We start from the raw sequence: 23,132 nt of genomic DNA, 5'->3' as shown, positions 1-23,132 counted from the left end.
GGTGCACATCTGGACGGTGGGATGGGCACACGCGGCTTTGCACATCTGGAAGGTGTGTGAACAGGCACATCTGGGTGGGAGAATGAACATCTGGGGGATATTGGGGAACATCTGGAGAAGGAGATGGTCGTTCTGTGTACATCTGGTGCACTGAACAAGCACATCTGGGTGGGCTGTGAGCTGCATGTGCATTGGGGCCAACGTCTGGAAGGGTCGGGTCACAGCTGGAAGGGTCCCCGGGGTCACCTCTGAATGCACAGGGATGCTTATGTAAACATCTGTGTCACAGCAGCACACATCTGGATGTGCTAATACGATCTTGGCAGGCGCACATCTGGGCACACACCTGGAGAGCTCGCACCAGCACATTCCCCCCAACCCAGGGCTGTGCTGGCCGCACATCTGGCCCTCTGCACACATCTGGAACGCTCAGCTTCACCTGCCTCTCTGGGGCTCCCCGGATCCCACCAAATGTGCCGGATCCCACCAAATGTGCCGGATCCCGGTGCTGCCGGTGACACCAAAGCTCCGCGCCGGGAGTCTTGGGGGTGATGCATTATTCATCCATCCCTCCCTCTCATTGCCGGGCACAGAAAAAGTAAATAAATATTAATTTAATAAGACCACAAAGCTTTTTCCGTTTCTCCTGCTGAGGCAGGAGGATTCCCCAGTAGGATTAAAAAAGAAAAAACAACAAAAAAAGAGATAAATAAATTATCCGTCAAATAACAGGTTTATCCAACTATTATCTGAAGAATTCTCCAGGGTGGGAACTGGAGGTGATGCCGGAATATCTGGCACCAATATCTTGTCTGAGATGCTTTGGGATGGGGAAAGGAGACAAAGGAGCTGCCTCATCCTGACGGATAATCCCCCCGCCCCGAAATTCATCCCCGTTAATCAGCTGGGCAAACAGCGTGCGTGGGGGCATCGCCTCCTTGTCCGCAGATTTATTACCGCTGCCAGGGCATTTAATTGCCCTTTTATTCGGCGATTAACGACTGTTTGCGCAGGCTTTGCCCAAACTGCGGCCTAAAAGCACCCCCCAAAATTTTGGGGCTGGGGCGGGGGCTTCCCCCTACTTCATTATTCTAATTATTCCAGTTATTCCTCCTAATTCGCATCATCTCCTTATTCTTGCCAAGCCTCTGCGGCGTCACTGGGTGGGGAAACTGAGGCACGAAGGAGCTGGTGGTAATAACGAGCGACAGGATATTTGTTTGGGCAAACGAGTGGTCGGGACCCCCCCCGTGCCAATGCCGGGGGGGGATTAAATCCCTCCAGCCCCGTTATTATTAACATACCCTCTGGGAGCCCCTGGTTTGCCGGAAAATGTGGCTTTTTGAATATTTATAGAGGTTGTGGAGGTGGAGAGGAGGGAAAAAGTGGGGGGGTGATACTGGGATGCTTTAGAGGGTGATACTGGGAAGCTTTACGGGGTGATACTGGGATGCTTTAGGGGATGATACTGGGATGCTTTATGGGGTGATACTGGGATGCTTTTGTGGAGCATATTGGGATCTTTAGGGTATGATATTGGGATGCTTTAGGGGATTATTCTGGGATGCTTCATGAGGTGATACTGGAATGCTTTATGGGGTGATACTGGGATGCTTCAAGGGATGATAGTGGGATGCTGCAAGGACGCAAACTGGGATGCTTTAGGGGATGATACTGGGATGCTTTATGGGGCAATACTGGTAAGCTTTAGAGGATGATACTGGGAAGTTTTAGGGGGTGATACTGGGATTCTTCATGGGATGATACTGGGAAGCTTTAGGGTGTGATACTGGGATGTTTTTGTGGAGCATACTGGGATCTTTAGGGTATGACACTGGGATGCTTTAGGGGATGATACTGGCAAGATTTAAGGAAAGGCTGAGATGCTTTAGGGGATGGTACTGGGATGTTGTGGGGGATGATACTGAGATCCTTTAAAGGATGATACTGGGAAGCTTTAGGATGTGATACTGGGATGTTTTTGTGGAGCATACTTGGATCTTTAGGGTAGGATATTGGGATGTTGTGGGGGATTATTCTGGGATGCTTCACAGGGTGATACTGGAATGCTTTATGGGGTGATACTGGGATGCTTCAAGGCATGATGCTGGGATGCTGCAGGGACACAAATTGGGATGCTTCAGGGGATGATACCGGGATGCTTTAGGGTGTGATACTGGGATGTTGTGGGGGATGATACTGGGAAGCTTTAGGGGGTGATACTGGGATGCTTTAGGAGACCATACTGGGATCTTTAGGGTATGACATTGGGATGCTTTATGGGATTATTCTGGGATGCTTCACGGGGAGATACTGGAATGCTTTACAGGGTGATACTGGGATGCTTTAGGGGATGATGCTGGGATGCTGCAGGGACTCAAACTGGGATGCTTTAGGGGAAGATACTGGGATGCTGCAGGGATGCAAACTGGGATACTTTAGGGGATGTCACCGGGACACTTTAGTGATGACACTCGGATGCTTTAGGGGACAATGTGAGATGCTCGAGCTGAGCAGATTGCGACTCTTTAGGGGGTGACCCGGGGGTGCTGGGCGGGACGGGTGTCAGTCTGTCTGTCCCCCCGCCTGGCAGCTGCAGGAGCCCCAGGGGCGCCCGAGGTTACATCGCGGGGTGTCCCAACCCGCCTCATTACCGCCGGCTTCGGGAAACCCATGTGTTCTCGAGCCGAGCGACTCGGGGTATATTAACATCCCATTTTTAGCTCTTTAATCGTGAGTTTGTGCAGCTCATTTATCAGCCCGGGGCCGGGGGAAGCCGGGCAGAGCTCGGCAGCTGGGTCCTGCCGAGAGGCGAGGGATGCTCGGCCCCGGAGGAACCCGACTCCGGGTTTAACAGGTAGTGGCTCATGTGCGAATCTCTAGTTTGAGCCCAGCGCATCATTGGGAAAGGGTCTATCAAAGCTGGGCTTAATTGGGTGGAAGGCTTGTTTGCATGGCAGCTAATGGGGGATCAGAGGGCCGGGGACCCGTCGCTGACGCCTGACAAAGGCAAAGCAATTACTTGCTTGTCTGCATTATGTATTAACCCATCTGGGGCTGGGATATTGGCTTTGAAAGGGAGACAAAGGCGGGGGCGGGACGATGTCCCCCCGCCGAATTCATCCGCCTGTGTCCCCCCCTTTCTGTGCAGCTGGGGACTGGAAGGATGCTGCTGGGTACCGGGGCGCGGGGGCATCCTGCATCCTCCTCGGAGCACTCGGAGCATCTTTTCATCCATCACCGCCATTTCCCGCTCATGGTCACATCTTGGGATAATTAGATATTTGGTTTTAATTAGCCACCGTGGCTGTTAATAAGTTGATACTTCTTGGCAGCGGGTTTTGGAGACAGGAGGTTAATTATGAACAGCTCAGTAAATTGCAGTAAACACTCGGCTATAGCGACTGATTCAGTCGCTTGGCTTTTGGGCTAATTATTAATTATCTTGATTGGATCAGGAGGTTGGCCCAAGCGAGGTGGTGGGGGGAGCATCGGGGAGCAGGGGGGTGTTTCCCCAAAGCTGCACCGAGCTGCTTGTCCTGCCGTCCGTGCGTCCTCGGGGAGCTGAGGACGGCTGCAACTCATTGCGTGGGTGGCTGAGAACGGCCAAAATTCAATGCCCAGAGTGATCCCGGCTGAGGACGGGCACAACTCATTGCATGGCTGATCCCGGCTGAGAATGGCCACAGCTCATTGCACAGATGAACCCCCCCCAGAAAGGCCACAGCTCAGTGAGGAAGCGATGGGGAGGCTGAGAGCAGCCACAACTCATTGCATGGATAAGCCCGGCTGAGAACAGACGGAACTCACTGCACGGGTAAGCCATGGCTGAGACCGGACACAACTCGTTGCATGGATAAGCCCGGCTGAGAACAGACGGAACTCACTGCACGGGTAACCCATGGCTGAGACTGGACACAACTCGTTGCACGGGTGCTTAAAACGGCCACAATTCAATGCCCAGAGTGATCGCAGGTGAGAACGGCCACAACTCATTGCAGGGATGAGCTCTGTCTGAGAACAGACGGAACTCATCACACAGATGATCCTGGCTGAGAACGGACAGAACCCATTGCATGGCTGATCCCAGCCGAGAACACCCACAATTTGTTACATGGATGAGCCCTGGCTGAGAACGGCCACAATTCAATGACCAGGGTGATCGCAGCTGAGAACAGCCACAACTCATTGCATGGAGAAGCCCGGCTGAGAACAGACAGAACTCATTGCATGGGTGGCTGAGAATGGAAACAATTCAATGCCCAGAATGATTGCAGCTGGGAACGGCCACAACTCATCGCACAGATAAGCCGCCCAGAAAGGCCACGGCTCTGTGATGAAGCGATGGGGAGGCTGAGAACGCCCACAACTCATTGCACGGGTGATCCCGGCTGAGAACGGCCACAGGTTATTGCATGGGTGATCCCAGCCAAGAACGACCGCAACTCGTTGCACAGATGAACCCCCTAGAAAGGCCACGGCTCGGTGACAAAGTGATGGGGACGCGGAGAACAGACACAACTCGTTGCACAGATGAATCCCCCAGAAAGGCCAGAGCTCGTTGGGAGGCTGAGAACGGGCACGACTCGCCACACGAATGACTCTCAGAAGCCTTTGTCACTTTGCGGGGGGACCCAAGGCCCCCCGCCCCGTCACCGTGTCACAAGCAAATGGCCCTAATGGGGACGCAGGGCTGCATCGCAATCAGCTGCTCTGCAGGAATAATGAATTTTTCAATCCCTAATTAACCGCTCACCTCATTTGCATTCCTTCCCGCCTTCCGCGAGCCCCCTTAATTGGGGCTTGATTAGGTCCTGGGTGGGGGGGTTGCCGTCCGGGGGGAGCGGGAACAAGGGGGAAGGGGCTGGTGGCCCCCCCCAGGGCTTGGGGACACGGGCGACGAGCTGTGGGGACACGGGGCTGGCAGTAGATGTGTCCCCGTGGGCAGCTGGCTTTGGGGACAACAGCAGTGGGGACACCCCTTTGGGGACACTCCAGCAGTGGGCACATCCCTTTGGGGACACAGTGGCAGCTGGTATATCCCTTTGGGGACATGTCACAGGGGTGGCACTGGGGACATCCTTTGGGGGCACGCTGCAGAGCTGGCATTGGGGACATCCCTTTGGGGACACAGTGGCAATGGGGACACCCCTTTAGGGACATGTCACAGGGGTGGCAGCAGGGACATCCCTTTGGGGACATGTCTCAGGGGTGGCAGCAGGGGCACACCTTTGGGGACATGGCAGCAGAGGTGGCATTGGGGACCACCCTTTGGGGACACGCTGGCAGCAGCACGTACATCCTGTTGGGGACATGTCACAGGGGCGGCAACGTGGACACCCCCTTGGGACACACTGCAGAGCTGGCATTGGGGACACCCCTTTGGGGACACGGTGGCAGCGGGTATATCCCTTTGGGGACATGACACAGGGGTGGCGGCAGGGACACTCCATTGGGGACACACCAGCAGTGGGGACATCCCTTTGGGGACGTGTCACAGGGGTGGCAGTGTGAACACCCCCTTGGGTACACACTGCAGAGCTGGCATTGGGGACATCCCTTTGGGGACACAGTGACAGCGGGTACACCCCTTTAGGGACATGTCACAGAGCAGGCATTGGGGACATCCCTTTGGGGACACGGTGGCAGCAGGGACACCCCTTCGGGGACATGTCACAGGGGTGGCAGCAGGGACACCCCCTTTGGGGACACGCTGCAGAGCTGGCATTGGGGACATCCCTATGGGGACACGGTGGCAGCAGGGACATCCCTTTAGGGACATGTCACAGGGGTGGCAGCAGGGACACTCCATGGGGGACACACCAGCAGTGGGGACATCCCTCTGGGGACACACTGCAGGGGTGGCAGCAGGTTCGTACCTTTAAGGACACCGTGGCAGCAGCGACAACCCTTTGGGGACACTCCAGCAGTGAGGACATCCCTTTGGGGACATACTACAGGGATGGCAGCAGGGACATCACTTTGGGGACAAAAGAGCCGGGGGTACATCCCTTCGGGGACATGCCACAGGGGTGGCAGCAGGGACACCCCTTTGGAGACACACTGCAGAGCTGGTGTTGGGGACATCCCTTTGGGGACACGGTGGCAGCAGGCACACCCCTTTGGGGACATGTCACAGGGGTGGCAGCAGGGACATCCCTTTGGGGACATGTCACAGGGGTGGCACTGGGGACATCCCTTTGCGGACACAGTGGCAGCAGGGACAACCCTTTGGGGACATGTCACAGGGGTGGCACTGGGGACATCCTTTGGGGGCACGCTGCAGAGCTGGCATTGGGGACATCCCTTTGGGGACACGGTGGCAGCAGGGACACCCCTTTAGGGACATGTCACAGGGATGGCAGCAGGGACATCCCTTTGGGGACATGTCACAGGGGTGGCACTGGGGACATCCCTTTGCGGACACAGTGGCAGCAGGGACAACCCTTTGGGGACATGTCACAGGGGTGGCACTGGGGACATCCTTTGGGGGCACGCTGCAGAGCTGGCATTGGGGACATCCCTTTGGGGACACGGTGGCAGCAGGGACACCCCTTTAGGGACATGTCACAGGGATGGCAGCAGGGACATCCCTTTGGGGACATGTCACAGGGGTGGCACTGGGGACATCCCTTTGCGGACATGTCACAGGGGTGGCAGCAGGGACACTCGTTCGGGGACACTCCTTTGGGGACACACTGCAGAGCTGGCACTGGGGACATCCCCTGGGGACAGGCAGCCGGTGACAAAGAGCCCCATGTCCCGGCGCCCCACCCCGCTGAGGGGGGGTCAATGTCCCCCCGCCGCCTCGCGCCACCGCCAGCCCCTAATCCCGTAATTAGCGGGGGATAATTACACCCCCTGATCGCTCCCCCCACCAACTTGTTTAACCAACACAGCCCTAATTAAAGCGTTTAATTAACAAGCCCAGGTGGGTGATTGCAATCCGGGGGGGACCCCAAAACCGTCCCGCTTGGGTGGGAGGAGGTTTATTTTTGGGGGGGTCCAGCCGGATTAAGTCCCGCCGCTCGTTAGGCTCAGCCTAACGAAGAGCTGGGGCGCAGCTGGGGGGGCTGGGCCCCCCCGCCGCCCCCTCCCCTTAATTAGTTCCCCCCCCCCCCCGCCGCCCCCTCCCCTTAATTAGTTGCCCCCCCCTCCCCGCCCCGAGCTCATCAACCAAGGGCCCCCTCTGGTCCCAGCCCCGTTAATTAGGAGCTCGGGGGGGGCGGGTTCGGTGCACACGTGGGGACACTTGGTGACACAGGGGACACCGCGGGGGGCAGTGAGCGGCGGGAAAGGGGCACCCCGAAAAAGGGGGGGGGGCGGGCTTAGTGGGGGGGGGGGCTCGGCCCCGGAGTTTGGGGGCGGTCAGACCTGGTATTTGGGGGCCTGAGCCCCGATGTTTGGGGTGATCAGCCCTGAGGTTCGTGGGGCTCAGCCCCAGGGTTTGGGGGGGCACAGCCCCGGGACAGAGGGGCTCAGCCCTGATATTTGGGGGGGATCAGGCCCGGGGGCTGGGGGGGCTCAGCCCCAGGGTTTGGGGGGGCTCAGGCCCCGTATTTGGGGGGACACCTCCCCGATGTTTGGGGTGCTCAGCCCAGATGTTGGGGGGGGGGCTTAGCCACGATATTTGGGGGGGCTCAGCCCCAGGGTTTAGGGGGCTCAGTCCCGATGTTTAGGGGACTTAACCCTGGAGTTTGGGGGGTCTCAGCCCCGATATTTGGGGTGTTCAGCCCCGAGATAGGGGGGCTCAGCCCTGATATTTGGGGGGATCAGGCCCGGGGTTTGGGGGGCTCAGTCCTGGGTTTGGGGTGCTCAGCCCCGGGATAGGGGGTTCAGCCCCCGGGTTTGGGGGGGCTCCTCCTCGATGTTTGGAGTGCTCAACCCCAATATTTGGGGGGGCTTAGCCCCGATATTTGGGGGGCCCAGCCTCCATGTTTGGGGTGCTCAGCCCCGGAGTTCGAGAGGGTTCAGACCCTATATTTGGGGGTGCTCAGCCCTGAGGTTTGGGGGTCCGGGAGCCACGCCCACTCCCTTAGCCACGCCCACTGCCCGTGGCCTCACCCTACGCGCCAACCCCGCCCCTTCCTCGCCTCGACCACGCCCCCTATGTTGACCACGCCCACTTCCGCATGACCACGCCCCTCGACGGCTCCTAATCCCCGCACACGGCCACGCCCCCTGCAGCACGCTCCGCCCCCAGCATTACTGACCACGCCCCCTTCACGACGAGCCACGCCCCCTCATTGACCACGCCCCCGCGGTCCCGCCGCGTTGCCCCCCGCCCGGGGGCTGCCGGAAATCCCTCCCGCCTCGAGGGGGGGGGCGTCTGGCGTCACTTCCGCCCGCTCGCTCCGGCAGCTCCAATATGGCGGCGTCCTGCGGCTCCTCGCAGCTCCCGGCGCCCGAGCCGCCGCTCAAGATCCCCAAGATGGAGGTGCTGTCGCCGGGCTCGCCGGGAGCGCTGAGCGACGGCAACCCCAGCCTGTCCGACCCCTCCACGCCCAGCGGCGCCTCCCCGCTGGGCCCGGGGCCGGCGGCCGGCGGGGCCGGGCTGGGGGCCGGGGGCCGCGGCGGGGCCTCCCCCTCCGTGTCGTTCTCCCCGGGCGGTGCCGCCGCGGCCGCCGCCGCCGCCGCTTGCCGGGGAATGTCGTGGACTCCCGCGGAGACCAACGCTCTGATCGCCGTGTGGGGCAACGAGCGGCTGGTGGAGGCGCGGTACCAACAGCTGGAAGGCGCCGGGACCGTGTTCGGCAGCAAAGCCCCCGGGCCCGCCATGTACGAGCGGGTCTCCCGGGCCCTGGCCGAGCTGGGCTACGAGCGAACCCCCTCCCAGTGCCGGGAGCGCATCAAGGTACCGCGGGGACGGGGGTGCGGCGGGTCCCTGGGGAGAGGGGGGTGTCCCCTGGGCTCAGCCCCCGGGTTCGGGGCGCCCCGAGGGTCCCGGGTCCCCGCAGCACCCGCTGGGCAGCTCCTGGGTGCTGAGGGTTCAGCATTTTGGGTGCTGAGACTTTCAGGTTTGGCCGCTCAGTTCCCCCAGCTTGGGGGGGCTGAGGCAGCATCTTTGGTGCTGAGCTGGGGCTACACGGTGTCCCAGCCCTTTGTGACCCCCAGAGCATCATTTGGTCCTGAGTGGGGGGGACAGGGTGTCTCAGCCCCTCATGACCCCCAGGAGCATCATTTGGTCCTGAGTGGGGGCAACACGGTGTCCCAGCCCCTCACGACCCCCAGGAGCATCATTTGGTCCTGAGTGGGGGGGACACGGTGTCCCAACCTTTTGTGACACCCAGAATCATCTTTTGGTCCTGAGTTGGGGACACAACGTCCCAGCCCTTCGTGACCCCCGGGAGCATCATTTGGTCCTGGGTGGGGGGGAACACAATATCCCAGCCCTTCATGACCTCAAGGAACGTCCTGAGTGGGGGGGACATGGTGTCCCAGCCCCTCATGACCTCCAGAGCATCATTTGGTCCTGAGAACTGGGGACACAATGTCCCAGCCTGTTGTGACCCCCAGGAACATTATTTGGTCCTGAGTCTTGGGGACATGGTGTCCCACCCCTTTGTGACCCGCAGCACCATCTTTTGGTCCTGAGTTGGGGACAATGTCCCAGACCCTCGTGACCCCCAGGAGCATCATTTGGTCCTGAGTGGGGAGGACATGGTGTCCCAGCCCTTTGTGACCCTCAGGAACATTATTTGGTCCTGAGTGTCGGGGACAATGTCCCAGCATTTTGTGACCCCCAGGAGCATCATTTGGTCCTGAGTGGGGGGGACACGATGTCCCAACCTTTTGTGACACCCAGAATCATATTTTGGTCCTGAGAGGGGGGACATGGTGTCCCAGCAATTTGTGACCCCAGGAACATCCTCTGGTCCTGTGTGTTGGGGATACGGTGTCCCAGCCCTTTGTCTCCTCTGGCAGCAGATTTTTAAAAAGGGATTTTTTTTCTAGTTGAACCATTTTTGGGGGAAAGGGAAGAGCCGGGTCTGGTGTCCAGCTTGGGAGCAACCGCCCGGCATGTCCCGCTTTTCCTTTTTTATTTGGATGGAGTGGGAATCGCCGTGGGGCTTCGGTTTATAAACCTGAATGAAGCTTGGACGGGCAAATTAATTATTCAGAGCGTTCTGTGGTTTTTATTTTCCCTTTTCATGACCCACCAGGTTGCCTGTGCAGCCGCTTAAAATGCTGATAAATTTTAAAAAGTAGCGTTTTGTGATTGCTGGGGATCGGTGAGGCTGTTTGTTTCTCTGTTCCTCTTCTCATCCATTGAATCCAGCTGTGCCAGCCCAACCGGGCTGGGATTTTCCAGGTGCATATTCCAAAAATAGGTGAAATAAGGGATTCTGCAGTATCAAGGATGCTCGGGATTAAGTGAGAGACTCACCCTCTTAATTAGAACAACCTTCATCCCTGAAAGTAGGTGGTCAAAGCGAATCAACTCCTCTTCCTCTGCCTGTTTTAGTTTCTTAAAACTTCTTTTCCTCACTTAAGTCTCTTCTTCCATGGAAGTTTGATGCCAGATAGAGAAACTACTTGAGGTTGGGCTTCGTCTGACGGTTTCGGGTCATGGTGGCAGTTTGGCTGCGGGTTCTACAATTATTAATGTTTCGGGAGCCACTCAGCAGGTTGTGAGGAGAAAATCCACTGTTAAAGCAGCCCAGAAATGGCTTATTGGGGTTCAGATGATGCTTTTAGATGGAGTTGTGGCTGTTTTGGGGCCAGACCGAGGGTTTTGGGGACTGCTTGAATGCATCTTTGCCCCTAAACCGGTCACGTTGGAAGGAAACCACATGTCACGTACCCATCGAACATCCATATTTCCCTGATTTTATAGGATACTTTGATTTAACACCCATCGAGGGTGAATTTGCTGATGCATTATAAATGTAAATCATGCTTAAAACAGGTCGGATTCGACTTTATAAACACATTTTGAGATAAGGACGCGATATCGAGTTTCTGCCTTCTCGGGACTCCGCCAAATCTTGACGAGCGAGTTAGAAATGAGCCAGAAAGGCAAAAATTGGCTCCAAAGGCGGAATTTTTGCGGGTCATATCGCGTAGAAGCGTTCCCTCCTAATTTGAACAGGGAGTGAAGTTTTCATCTGTCTCTTCCCATCTGCGTGTGCTTTTCTGCACACAAGTGGCTCTGGAAGCATCTGTTTCAAATTTCAGGATTCACCCTTAATTGTTCCGGCAGCTTTTCCCCGTTTCTTCCCGCGGAAAGAGGCTTCGCGGTCACTGGAGTTCGGTGATTGGGGGTTGAAACGTCGCGATTTTTGCCTTTTTGGTTCCTGGAAAAGCCGTTTTGTGCTCTGGATTCTCATCCCGTCGCATCCTCGATCGTTGCGCATTTAGTCGTATATTCCAACCATCCCTACGCCACGTTAAATATTAATTTACTAAAGCACACATGCTTTTCATCCTCTTATTTCCTAAATACGTTTACAATCAAGGATTTAACCAGGTTCGCGGATCCTGAAACTCGTTGCCTCTCCGCAGCGGCGCGTGGGGAGCCTTTAAATTTTAAATTTTGCCCTTAACAGCAGTGTTTTAATAGAATGTTTGGCTTTTTTTTTTTTTAATCACGCGTTTTTTTAAAACCCGGGAAGAATTTCCGCTTCTGTTTCATAGATCATAATGACGAAATGACACATTAAAATCGATCAGGAGGACGGTCGTAGTTGGCCGCTAAGCGCGTAATTTGGTTTTTTGAAGGCAGAAGAAACACCTTAAAGACAAATTAAATACTCGGAGGGAACATGGGCACAACGAACCCACACGGAACGGGAAGGAATTAAAAATTATGCCGGGGATTGGATTTCACCCGGAGTTTCATCAGTTACCAACCCCTGACCACTGGTCCTGGTGGAAATTTGAGTTCAAGCCACCTTTGGTGTTTCACTTGCAGCTTTTTTAGGTGTTTTCTCTCCCCAGTAATTTTTTCTTGATGCTTCTGCAGACCCTGGGCCCCAGGATGGGCAGCGACGCCGCTTAAGCTTATTTTTTTAAAAATATGTTTAATTGCGATTTAGAAATGGGCAGCAGTGGAAAATCCACTGCATTGGTTTGTTGTTGTTTTGTTCTACCTCTCGCTAATTAATCACACTTTAAAATATTTGGTTTATCTGCCTTGACCTCCTTTATCTGTGTCTTCTGACTTCGCTTCTTCAAGTCGTTGTATAAAGAGACCTTTGGTTTCCATCTACAACCGCTCTGGCCTTCGAGAACCTTTTATTTTGTTTTATTTTGTTTCACCTCTTGAATATCCCGGCAAGACGATGAGGGGAGCGATTCGCTCTCGCCGTTGGGAATTTGGGATGCGAAGCCGTACTTCTTCGTAAATTAGGAACGGGGAGAAAATTCGAATCAAATAATTCTCAATTTAGCGGGGAAAAAAAAAAATCTTTGCAAAAATCCGCGGTCTCGTCCAGCCCGGGCGGTGATCAGGTCTGGTTTTTTTTCAGTTCCTTTCCCTAAATTTCCCGATTTTTTGTGTCTATCTGTACCAATCTGTGTATGTGCACTTTAGGAACCGCGGAGCAGGAGTTGAGCTGGACCCCGGGAGGAATAGAGGAGGTGCGTAAAGATTAAAAAAAAAAAACACCCTCGATCTTAAATCTTGGTGGGGAATCTTGATTTTTCCGTCAAAAAAAAGACCAAGGAGCCACTGGCTGCTTGGCCTCAGGCCTCGCGGTGCTTTGAAAGCACCAAATTTTCAATTACCTACCTCAAAGTTTAGATTATTTATTGCTAGAAGATGCAACCAGGTCTGGAAGCATCTAAGCAATGACCTCAAAAGTGCTCTTGACTTGCAAGAATAACGAAAAATCAGAATATTGCTTGTTTATTTTTGCCTCCTTTCCGTGTTGCTCCCCTTAATTCCTGTACCAGCCTCCGTTGACGCTAAATTATTTTCAAGGTAAAATAAACCAATTTGCAGCCGGAATGAAGTAATTAATTACTTCTAGGCTACAACCCAGTGTGGGATATTTAATAAATCCATCGGTAGGAAGAGTCGTTTGCTCAAAAATAGCTCGAGTGGCCGCGGATGTCGAGTGTTCCCAAGAGTATTGATATATTTTTTTTTTTGTTAAATGCGCTGGAAATGGTTTATTTAGCTAATAAAATCAGTTAAAGGCTCAAAATCTGTGGTTAACTCTGATTTTTAAGCCAGGGCGGATGTAAGTACTGAGGTTTGGGGAATTATTTTTTTAAAAAATCGGACTTGGGCGGATTTTTAGGAAGAGTCTGGGAGGGAAACGAGGATTTGGTTGGTGAGATTTGAGCTGAAAGAAGAGAAATTAGAGCAAAAAAGCTGAATTTAATTTTTTTGAAAAGCCGAATTTTGTTTTTTTCAACTGAATCTTTGGTTCCAGGTTAACGTATCTATTTTTTTTTTTTACCCCACGTGCAGACAGAAATTTAAAATTTTGTGGCGTCCGCCCAAAAAAATCCACCTGTTTATTCCAAGAGATAGCAAAGGCAAAATCGAGAAGTTTTCCACCTTAAACCGCTGAAAAATTGGTGTTTATCGCTGCTTGTGTGTTTAATTTTTTTTTTTTTAAATGACATATAATGTTCATTTTACATCAGGATAAAACTGACTCGCTGCTCAGTGGTTTTGCTTTTGCCCCCAGGGCTCTGAATATTGTGAGGAAACTGGTTAGAAATTTATCCCTTCCCCGCTGCCACTGTTAAACCGGTTTATGAGGAGAATTAGGTAGGTTTGAGCTTTCTGGAGGTGTCAAGGTTCTTTTTTGGGGGAAAAAAACCAGTGTTTTTTTCAATTACGTGTGCTCGAAAATCCGTTCCAGTCCTTCTCCAAAAGGCAACGTGACAGGACCGGTTATTCCCAAATTAATTCCGCTTTTTAATGCCGGAAGCAGTTTTGCTATTCGAGCCACAACCTGAGCAATCTAATAAATTTAATATTAAAAAAAAATATGTTTTCTAGCATTTTACCAACCCCAAAATCCAGCAAACCTGGGGGACATGGTTATTTTCCCAAAGTAGAGCGGTGGTAGAATTAAAACTCTATTGAGTGATGCACATAAAGTTGGTTTTTGGGGGGTGTTTTACGCCTAAAAAGTTGCGTGTCACTCAGGATCAGGGTGGAAAATGTGGACGGAAATTGTTGGCTGATACGGCTCGGGATGCCATAAAAAATCCCCAAATTAAACCCGTTTTTTCCCCTCTTTGCGAGAGTTTTTGGCCTTTTTTAATGCCTTATTAGCCAGACCCACCTTCGTATTGTTTTGTACTTAATGCTTGATGTGGAAATTGGGGGAATTTGGAGCATTATTGATTTGCCCTCTTTTAAATTTCAGCAGCTTCACAAGAGACAGAGTGAGTTAGTAAGGAAAGCAAAATATGTAAGTAATATATATGTATTTCTTAGCTTAGGCATATCCATTTTATACCTCTTAGCGGAGTGAGGAAGGTTGGACCCTCTTTGCTTTGGGGAATTCTTTTTCTCTTTTATTTTTCCTTTTCTTTCTCCTCCCTGCTTCACCGGCTCTGCTTTCCCCTCCTCGGAGCAGGTGTGCGTTTTCTTGGCTGGTTGGTATCTCTGACTGGGGGTCTCTTGGCATTATATTTTGATTTTTATCTTCATTTTGATTATTTTTTTTCCCTACGTTACATTGCAAATCCGGGGATTTTTTTTTTTAATTATTTTATTTTTGAAGAGAATTGATCGCCCCGGTTCAACGTGAACCTGTCACTGCTCCGCAACCCCGTGCATAGACGTTAACGCTAAATCGGGAATGACCGATACGGACGATGCTTCTTAATTCGGGAGCATCATGTGGGGCAAACACCCACCAGTAAAAGAAAATAAAACCTCAACTCCGCGTAACTGTCTGCAAGTGAATTTGTGCTCTTCTGGCATGTTGCCGCTTGATTAATTTGCTTTTTTTTTAATTATCGCAGACTCTCCGCAGGTGCTACAGCCGGGTGAAGGAGCACGGCGTGGGGAAGCGGAAAAGCAGCTACACGTTTGAGCAGCTGGAGCAGGTTTTTGGGCAAGGGGGGTGGGACTCCCAGCCCTGCCAGCCCGTCCTCATCAACAGCAGCGGCTTGTACCAGGAGCTGGAGTCGGACGGTAGCACCATGGAGGAATATTCACAGGAGGATTGGGGCAACCACAGCCAGGACCTGCACTGCTACCAGACGGGCGAGCAGGAATTGGGTAAGAAATTCCCGTTTACATGCGTCCCATTTTAACTTCTGCTCGTGCGCGTCTCGCCCAGTGCCAGCTTTCATGTTTCGGACAGAACATGCTCAAGATGGGGGAGAAAAGGGAAATAAATTCCCTGCTTCGTCACATGTGGTTCCCAAAGTGTTTTAGGATTGGGATTTGCGTTTAGGAGCCGAGCAGGAGGAAAGAAGGGCCAGAGATGGTGGAGGAGGAGGCAACACGTTCCCTGTATCTCCTTCCGCTGTTTGGTTTTATTAGGTTGGCGCACAAGTCATTGCGGTTTCAGACCGTGAATTTTAAATCATTAGAATTCGGCTCAAACACATCTTGAGTAATCAAACTAGGAACTGTTCCAATCAATGAGAAATAAGTCTTATTCCTGTAGCGTAAAAATCTGAAATCTCAGAAAGCATTTTCTGCATCCTGCTAGTTGTGGAAGCATTTTCCCTGCCAAAAGTTGTCGGGATGCTTGAAGAAGCGGCCATCAGTTGGCGAGAGCTCAGGTAAATCTGGTGAATATTCCCCAATTTGTTCAACTTTGGAAGCGTCGGTTGTGACCGTGACCTTTTTTTGATGCCAGTTTGGCTTTGGGAAGCACTTTGGAGGTTCTTCTCGGTCCAACCGCTGAGCTGGTTGTCATATAAAATCCATTTTTCGTCGCACGTCACAATCCAGTGGAGAAATGGTTCCTGTTGTTCCGTAGAAGAAGAGAAGACGACGCTTCAAAATTGTGGGGTTTTTTGATTTTCAGTCCCCGCTTCTTGAGCTTTTTCACCTCTCCGATTTGCTTCACGTGCCAAACGACCGTAGAACAGTCACTATTGTGTTGGTGTTGATGTTGCGTTCTGGTTGCCGTTGGGTTCTGGTCAACATTGGGTTGGGGTCGTCATTGGATTCTGGTCAACGTTGCGTTCTGGTCTATGTTGGGTCGGGGTCGACGTTGAGTTCTGGTCGACGTTGGGTCGGGGTCGACGTTGAGTTCTGGTCGACGTTGGGTCGGGGTCGACGTTGAGTTCTGGTCGACGTTGGGTCGGGGTCAACGTTGAGTTCTGGTCGACGTTGGGTCGGGGTCGACGTTGAGTTCTGGTCGACGTTGAGTTCGGGTCGACGTTGAGTTCGGGGTCGACGTTGAGTTCGGGGTCGACGTCGGGTCGGGGTCGACGTCGGGTCGGGGTCGACGTCGGGTCGGGGTCGACGTCGGGTCGGGGTCGACGTCGGGTCGGGGTCGACGTCGGGTCGGGGTCGACGTCGGGTCGGGGTCGACGTCGGGTCGGGGTCGACGTCGGGTCGGGGTCGACGTCGGGTCGGGGTCGACGTCGGGTCGGGGTCGACGTCGGGTCGGGGTCGACGTCGGGTCGGGGTCGACGTCGGGGTCGACGTCGGGGTCGACGTCGGGGTCGACGTCGGGGTCGACGTCGGGGTCGACGTTGGGTCAGGGTCGACGTTGGGTCGGGGTCGACGTTGGGTCAGGGTCGACGTTGAGTTCTAGTCAACATTGAGTTGGGGTCGACGTTGGGTCAGGGTCGACGTTGAGTTCTAGTCAACATTGAGTTGGGGTCAACGTTGGATTCGGGTCGACATTGAGTTGTGGTCAGTGTTGGGTTCTGCTCAATGTTGAGTTCTTGGCCAACTCCTCATGTGGTTGGAAGAGGATCAGCGTCGATGATGCTCCTAACTGGTCGTTGTCACCTTCCGATGGCTGCTCCTCATCTTCACGGCTCTCGTCTCCTTTACGAAACATCTTGACCCACCGCTGCACGTTAACGAACCACCTTCGTTAGCAGTTCCTGCGCCAAACTCCTCGTTGATATCATAAGTTCCCATGTGGAACTCAAAGAAAATAGCTCAAATTTGCTTTTTGTCCGATGTCATTTCTATAGTCTAAAATAAATATAAAATAAACAGCAGGTGATAAGTCAGTAGCAAAAAAAAATTATAACGAGAAAAGCGCATTAAAATGATGTCTAATGTAATCACATTTATTTCGGAATGTATCCAAAGTCAAATGGCAAATTCCAACAATGCAAAAACCGCAATTACGTTTGCACCAACCTAATAAATAAATTACATAATAAATTCAACAAAACCCAAACAAACTCACATTGCGGGATTGCAAACCAAACTAGTGGTGTCGTAAGAATCAATAAATTAATTAATTTGGAGATTTGCTCGTTGCGTGTGGCTTTATTGAACTTTGTCCAACGGACCAAGGTACTATGTTTGTGATTAAAAAAAACACATTGATCTGAGCAGTTTTGGGAAGAAGGGATTTTTTAAAAAATATATTTATATTTTTTCAGCCACTGATCTGATGGGTGGGTGTTCAGGGGGTATTTTCATGGCAGAAACTTGAAATAAATAAAATTAAACGGAGATTTCAAAGGCCGAAATATGGGGGACAAAAATGGTGGGGGAGAAGATGACGTTAAAAACTTCATGGACCTCCTGGTTTAGGAAGCAAATTTTATTTATTTTATTTTTTATTTTTCTTTTATGTTATTTTTATTATTTTATTTTAATTATTTTTATTATTTTATTTTTATTTGAAATTTTTCATTTGTTATTTTTCTATTTATTTTACTTTTTAATTTTTTTATTTTAAATTTTAATTTTTGCCTTTTTAATTTTTATTGTTATTATTTTATTTTATTTTCTAATTTCATCCTCAAAAAAAACCCATCGAGCATTATTTCAATAATTAATTTTACCTTTCAGATGAAATGCCTCCCACAAAAAGAACATTAAAGATCAAACAGGAATCTTCCGAAGACACACAGTAAGTAATTTCTGAATATTTTACCCTGGAATGTGTTTCCCTGGGGATGATATTTGAAAATTCTGATTATTATTATAAAGTTTTGTGTAGCTGGATCCACTTGATTATTTCCAGTTACCTCAAAAACATCTGAAAATCTTCACAGTTCTCGTCTCTTCTTGGCTTCATCGCTCAGCAAACAAAATAAGATTTTTACATGAATGCAAATATTTAAAATATGAATAAAAATATAAATGATAAGGTGGATATCACGACATGAGGCCGAACTCTTGCATATATTTATAGTTTTTCAATTTTTTTTTCCATTTCCCTGACATTTTCCTGTTTGGATGTAAGGAAAAAAAGCAGATTTTCTTTCTCTAAAGAAAAAATGAGGGAAAAAAAGAAAAGTTCATGCATTTCCCCAAAGCTGCTTGTGGTTTAAAATTTTATTTTATTGGCACGAGCCAATTTTTTTATTTGTGGCATCATCTGAAGTCAACTTGGTGTTTCCTATGCCAGAAAACGAGATTTGGTAGGGGAGGAAATCGTTGGGATAATATAGATTAATGTGGTTAGTAATATAACAGAGGCTTTTTACTGTAATTTAAAAAAATAAAATACATTTAAATTTAAACATAAATTTAATATATAATAAAAACATTAATTTTACTATTTCCTTTAATGAATTAAAATTTTAAAAAATTTACATTTTAAAATAAACTTAAATTTAAAACTAAATTTAAAACTAAATTTAAAACTAAATTTAAAACTAAATTTAAAACTAAATTTAAAACTAAATTTAAAACTAAATTTAAAACTAAATTTAAAACTAAATTTAAAATTGTAGTGACACAGCTTCAAACTTCCTCAGCTTGATTTTTACAGGACTCAAAAGTGACTTTTTTCTTAACGTGGAGCAAATTCAGTTTAATGACTCAGGGATGATGGGGAGAAAAATAAAATTTTTCAGTGTAGACATTATTTCTGCCTTTTTGAGCCGTTTCTGTGATAATTTCACCTTTTAAGTTGCATTTTAGGGAATTATATAGAAAATAATCCTGATTTTTCAGAGGTGGAGGCCCAGGCTTGAATCTTCTCTTCCAAAAATAAAATCGCGTCTATTCTCAAAAGCCGCCCACGATAAAAAGACGCTGGATTTTTTCAAAATACAATTCAACTTTGTTTTAAAATCCAGATTTCAAAGACGGGAGGACTTGAGTTCACCCCAATTCTCGGATTTTCCGCAGAAATAATCTCGATAAAATCGGAGGGAGCGGCGGCGCCTTCCAATTCTTTGATTTTTTTTTTTTTTTTTTTTTTTGACGTGGAAAAATTTTGGCGTGGAAATCACAAATATTGATTAAAAAGATCTTGTTTTTGCTTCTTCCTTTCCCTCCGCTGGGATTTTGGAAGGGTTGTCGAAACGCTGTGGAAACCCCAAATGATTCCTCTTCAGCAGGAGCAGTTGGAGTGACTAATATTTGATTTAATTTGATTTTTTTTTTTTTTTCCACCGGAGCTTCAGCTGCACTAAACTTAGCGAGAATATTTATAGTGCCATTAATAAAGGTGGGGGCTTTATTTTTTTTTTTTCTTCTGAGTTTTAGCTCCGTTTGTGCTGTTGAATGAAAACCCACCCACGCTGCTGGATTTGCTTTTGGAAATTGAGTTCAGCTGAACAGAGTCGAACCAGCAGCAAACACTGATTCTTTTTTTTCTCTCTCTTCTCTCTTTCTTCTCTCTCTCTCCTCTCTCTCCTCTCTCTCCTTTTTTTCTCCTTCCTCCTCCTTCCTTTTTTTTCCTTTTGGGGGGTTGAATTTAAATATATTAATTCATACTAATATATTAAATTATATTAATATTAATATAATTTAGGTCGTAATAATTATAATATTAATGATTAAATTAATAACCCCAAATAATAATAATCCAAAAATTAATAATTACCCCAAATAATTGAAGAATAGTAACCCCAAATAGCTGATTAATAACCCCAAACAATTAATTAAAAAATTGCAGTGTTAATTAATGCGGTGCTCTAATCCATAAACTCACCCAGCAGCATAGGACATAGATAGTAAGGAAACACCCACAGCGCGAAAAAGTCAAAAAAAATGAATATTTTTGGAAGGTGGGTGCGTCCAGCTGAGCGACGCTTTTCTCCTTCATTATTTTTTTAATTAAATTTTTTTGTTATTCGAATTCCCAGGACACGCAACGTGATGCAGAACATCGTGTGGATCTTGTTGACTGATGCTTTTCTCCTTTTTTTAAATTTTTGTTTTGTAATTCGCAGGAAACGTGACGCGATGCAGAACATCGTGCAGATCTTGTTGACTGACACTTTTCTCCTTTTTCTAAATTTTATTTTTTTGGTAATTCTCAGGAAACGCGATGTGATGCAGAACGTCACGCAGATTTTGTTGACCGACGTTTTTCTCCTTTTTTTAGAATTTTTGGGTTTTGTAATTCACAGGAAACGTGACGCGATGCAGAACGTCACGCAGATCTTGACTGACGCTTTTCTCCTTTTTGTAAATTTTATTTTTTTTTGTAATTCACAGGAAATGTGACGTGATGCAGAACATCACGCAGATCTTGACTGATACTTTTCTCCTTTTTTTCCCTAAATGTTTTTTTTTTGTTTTGAATCCCCAGGAGACGCGACGCGATGCAGAACATCGTGCGGATCCTGGAGTCGGTGCAGCTCAAGTGGGAGCAGTTCCAGAGCTGGACGGATTTCTCCCGTCTCCACCTCTCCAACAAACTGGCCATTTTCGGCATCGGCTACAACACGCGCTGGAAGGACGACATCCGCTACCACTACGCCGAGATCAGCTCCCAGGTCCCGCTGGGCAAGCGCCTGCGCGAGTATTTCAACTCGGAGAAACCCGAGGGCCGCGTCATCATGACGCGGGTGCAGAAGATGAACTGGAAGAACGTTTATTACAAATTTCTGGAGATCACCATCAGCGAGGCGCGCTGCCTCGAGCTGCACATGGAGATCGACTGGATCCCCATCGCCCACTCCAAACCCAGCGGGGGGAACGTGGTGCAGTATTTATTACCGGGGGGGATCCCCAAAAGCCCCGGGTTATACGCTATCGGCTACGAGGAGTGTCCCGAAAAACCCCCCACGCCGCTCGCCGAGCCCCAAATCGACGCCGAGACCCCCGGCGAGGCCGAGATGCCGTCGCCGCTGCGCGTGGAGATGGAAACCGCGCGCATCGTCTATTGCTACCTCGGCATCGCCGAGGGCCGGACCCTCCAGCAGTGCCTGTTTTTGCATTTCCAGGCCAGCGCCAAAACCTTCAGCAAGGACTGGGTGGGGATCAACGCCTTTTTATCCCAAAACTGCCTGGTGGAACCCGGCGTCTCGCCCAAATCCATCTACATCAAATTCGTGGAGGTCGAGAGGGATTTTCTTTCCGCCGGCTCGTTGGTCGAGTGCCTGGAAAAAGCCATCGGGTACCCCTTGAAATTTAACAATTCCTAAGGATTCGGGGCTTTGCACCCTTTTTTTTTTTTTTTTTTGGCATTATTTTCCATCTTGCGGATTCAAATCGGACTTTTCACCCCCAAAACCCCCTCATTTTCCATGTGGAAAAGAGGCGCATGGGGTGTTTTTTCCAGCTGATTTCCCCCCCGGGGAACGACCGTTGGTACATTCCACGTGGCGTTTTCATACAAAACAAAACAAAAAAACGATTTATTTTTTTGGTTTTTAACTCCATGGCGTCTCGTTTTTACCGCATCTTGTTCAGCGTTATCGCGGATCTGAATTAATAAGCAATAGAAAAGGGCGAGTTCGACCCCGAATCACGGAGACTGTTTTTAAAGCCGCCCTTCGATACCCTTGTATATAATTTAGAACTTTTTTTTTCCACCCGTCGAGTGTTTTTTCCTCTCTCCAAACAGTGTTGCCTGCAAAAAACAAAAAGACTTTTATTTTCTGTGATGTATCCACTAGTAGCGTCGCCATATCCACTTTTATTTTATTTTATTTTATTTTTTAACATTAAAATAATTCCTGGCCTTTTTATTTCTTTTTTTTTTTTTCCCTTTTGAATTTATTTTGTCGTTCAATTTCTTTCGAAATTTTATTTTTTGAGTTCTGGCAGCTGGGAAACATTTATTTTTATTATTTTTTTTTGTCCAACAATCAAAGCTGTGACAACGGGGACGGGGGGTCGGGAGGGGACACGGGGGACACACACACACACATTTAATGCCTTTTTCAGCCGCGTTATTATATAAAACCCCATTATCTCGCGCGCCGGCGCTTCCCGTTGGTTATTTGTTATTTTTGATTTTTTTTTTTCAAGCTCATCGATCGGTGAAGTTGTGACATACGATGAATGTGTCGGTCCTAATAAAATCAAACGAACGCGGAGGGGCTGCGGAAAATGTCTTTCTCCCCCCTAAAAAAGCTGAATTTGGGGGGGGGGGCGATTTCCACATTTTTTAAATTTTTATTTGAATTTGATTTAAAATTTTAACTTTCGGGGGGAAATTAATTTATTGCCGCACGGAGGTGCCCGAAATGGTTGGAAACGGAGGTTGAACCCGGATCTCCCAGCGCTTGAAATATCGCCCCAAAATTGGGTAAGTTGCCCTAAAATTGGGTAAGTTGCCCCAAAGTGGGATTTTGGGGACGCTGGGGGGGTTGATGCCCCCAGAGCCGGATCCGGGCGGGATTTACGGGGGAAACCGAGGGCAGGGGGATTAATTCTTCCTCCTCCTCCGCGTTTAATCCCCACTGGGGTTGGGCCGAGGACGGGAACGAATCACCCAGGACGCCCGAAAATCCGCGATCCCCACGGTCAAATTTGGCCTTTTTGGAGTGTTTTTAAAAATGTCATTGATTTTTTTTATTTTTTTTTTTTAATTTTATTTTGAGGTTTAATGTGGTTTATGGGGAGGTTGGGGGAGGGATGGGGCTGGGGAGGGTTTGGGGGGTGACATTGGGGTGTCACCTTGTGCCCCATTGCCCACATTATCATCATTAATTAATTCATAATAACCCCAAAGAATTCATAATAACCCCAAATAACTCATAACACCCCCAAATAATTCATAAGCGCAAATAACAATAACCCCAAAGAATTCATAACAACCCCAAATAATGAATAATAAGCCCAAATAATTCATAATAGCCAAAAATAATTC

General features: G+C 49.4%; 1 protein-coding gene across 2 annotated transcripts; it reads left to right on the top strand.

The window, feature by feature from the left end:
• Positions 1-8,368: 8,368 nt before the first annotated feature.
• On the top strand, positions 8,369-21,991 carry MSANTD2 (Myb/SANT DNA binding domain containing 2). 2 transcript variants are annotated; one of them, XM_065652132.1, is made up of 4 exons: positions 8,369-8,854; positions 14,938-15,196; positions 17,921-17,981; positions 20,622-21,991. In XM_065652132.1, the coding sequence occupies exons 1-4, from the start codon at positions 8,369-8,371 to the stop codon at positions 21,457-21,459; spliced, it is 1,644 nt and encodes a 547-aa protein (XP_065508204.1). In that variant the 3' UTR covers positions 21,460-21,991. The 2 variants fall into 2 exon arrangements, with proteins under 2 accessions (XP_065508204.1, XP_065508205.1); XM_065652133.1 differs by lacking the exons at positions 14,938-15,196; positions 17,921-17,981; positions 20,622-21,991 and adding an exon at positions 12,536-12,582.
• The last annotated feature ends 1,141 nt before the right edge of the window (positions 21,992-23,132 follow it).

This window comes from Caloenas nicobarica, chromosome 26 (genome assembly GCF_036013445.1).
Source record: "Caloenas nicobarica isolate bCalNic1 chromosome 26, bCalNic1.hap1, whole genome shotgun sequence".
NCBI classification, from domain to species: Eukaryota; Metazoa; Chordata; class Aves; order Columbiformes; family Columbidae; genus Caloenas; species Caloenas nicobarica.
Note: the sequence above shows the minus strand (reverse complement) of the source record. Positions and strands in the feature narration are given on the sequence as shown.